This window comes from Anneissia japonica, unplaced genomic scaffold (assembly GCF_011630105.1).
Source record: "Anneissia japonica isolate Jap-2015-1 unplaced genomic scaffold, ASM1163010v1 scaffold76831_len1093_cov145, whole genome shotgun sequence".
NCBI classification, from domain to species: domain Eukaryota; kingdom Metazoa; phylum Echinodermata; class Crinoidea; order Comatulida; family Comatulidae; genus Anneissia; species Anneissia japonica.
Window position 1 is genome coordinate 1 of NW_022750118.1, and position 1093 is coordinate 1093.

A 1093-nucleotide genomic window follows, 5' to 3' on the forward strand; every position below is an offset into this window, starting at 1 on the left:
TGAAAAGAGTGACACTATATTTTAGTACTAATAGAATGAATCATTAAAATTAAAAATAATAATAGTATGTAATATATATATATATAATAAACAGGTATTTAATTTATATATATATATATACTTATATATATACTTATATATATTTATATATATTGTCTTTAAATAGAAATGTGTTACAAAGAAAACTATGATGGCTACACATTCCCTGATGCAAGAGTTGGAGAGACTGTAGATTCAGAAGATTTATGTGATAAAAATACAGTGCATTGTAAGTTCAAAGTATTTCTCTTTAATACTCTTTAATACTGTATTTGCATATACATCACCTGACAGTTGCATACCCCACTATTCTAAAAAAGATATATTAACTACCTGTTCCCTGTACCAATTCATTAGAGGCCTAATGAAAAGCCTTTTTCACACAGAAATGCTTTGTGGGACCATTTGTGTATAATACCTCCATGGTCTAACAAATGTCAATATTCCTACAATTAGATCTCCTTCCTCGCGCTACACGAACTTGTGATGGCGATGGATTTAGTGCAGCCAAATGGAACACTCCCGTAATGGCGGACTGCGAAAATGATGTTACAACAGAACAACAGTTAGAACGTCTAAATATGGTGATGGTCAAAATCTTATAGATAGTAACACAGTAATAAGTGTAAATTTGTATCATTAATAATAAAAAATAAGAATTATTTTACGTATTATTGATAATAATATGGCATTATTGATAACAATGAAGAACAACAACGAAAATGAAGTTGATAAAACACTCACTTCAGCAGTTAAAATTATTGCTGAGGTCACTCGATCGGTTTAGATCAGGATCAAGTTCGTAGGTTTATTATGATGTGTGTGTCCTGTGTAACATCTGATATTTTTTAAACATGTTTTGTCATTTTGTTGATTCTTGTTTGTTTAGATAAATATCACCATAGATAATGTTGAAGACGTAAGCAACAGTGTACAAGAGATTACAAGTAATACTGAAGAAATTACTGTGGAAGCTTTAGAATATACTGCTGATATATTGACCGATATTCTCCAAACAAATTCAAATTCTTCTGAGGTATTTTCAGGAATAATA

General features: G+C 29.7%; 1 protein-coding gene across 1 annotated transcript; it reads left to right on the forward strand.

The window, feature by feature from the left end:
* Window positions 1-167: 167 nt before the first annotated feature.
* Window positions 168-1075, forward strand: LOC117121255 (the record flags this gene model as incomplete). Its single annotated transcript, XM_033266391.1, has 3 exons — window positions 168-268; window positions 496-623; window positions 929-1075. Coding segments are annotated over exons 1-3 (375 nt in total), but the record flags the coding sequence as incomplete, so codon positions are not given.
* Between the last annotated feature and the right edge of the window lie 18 nt (window positions 1076-1093).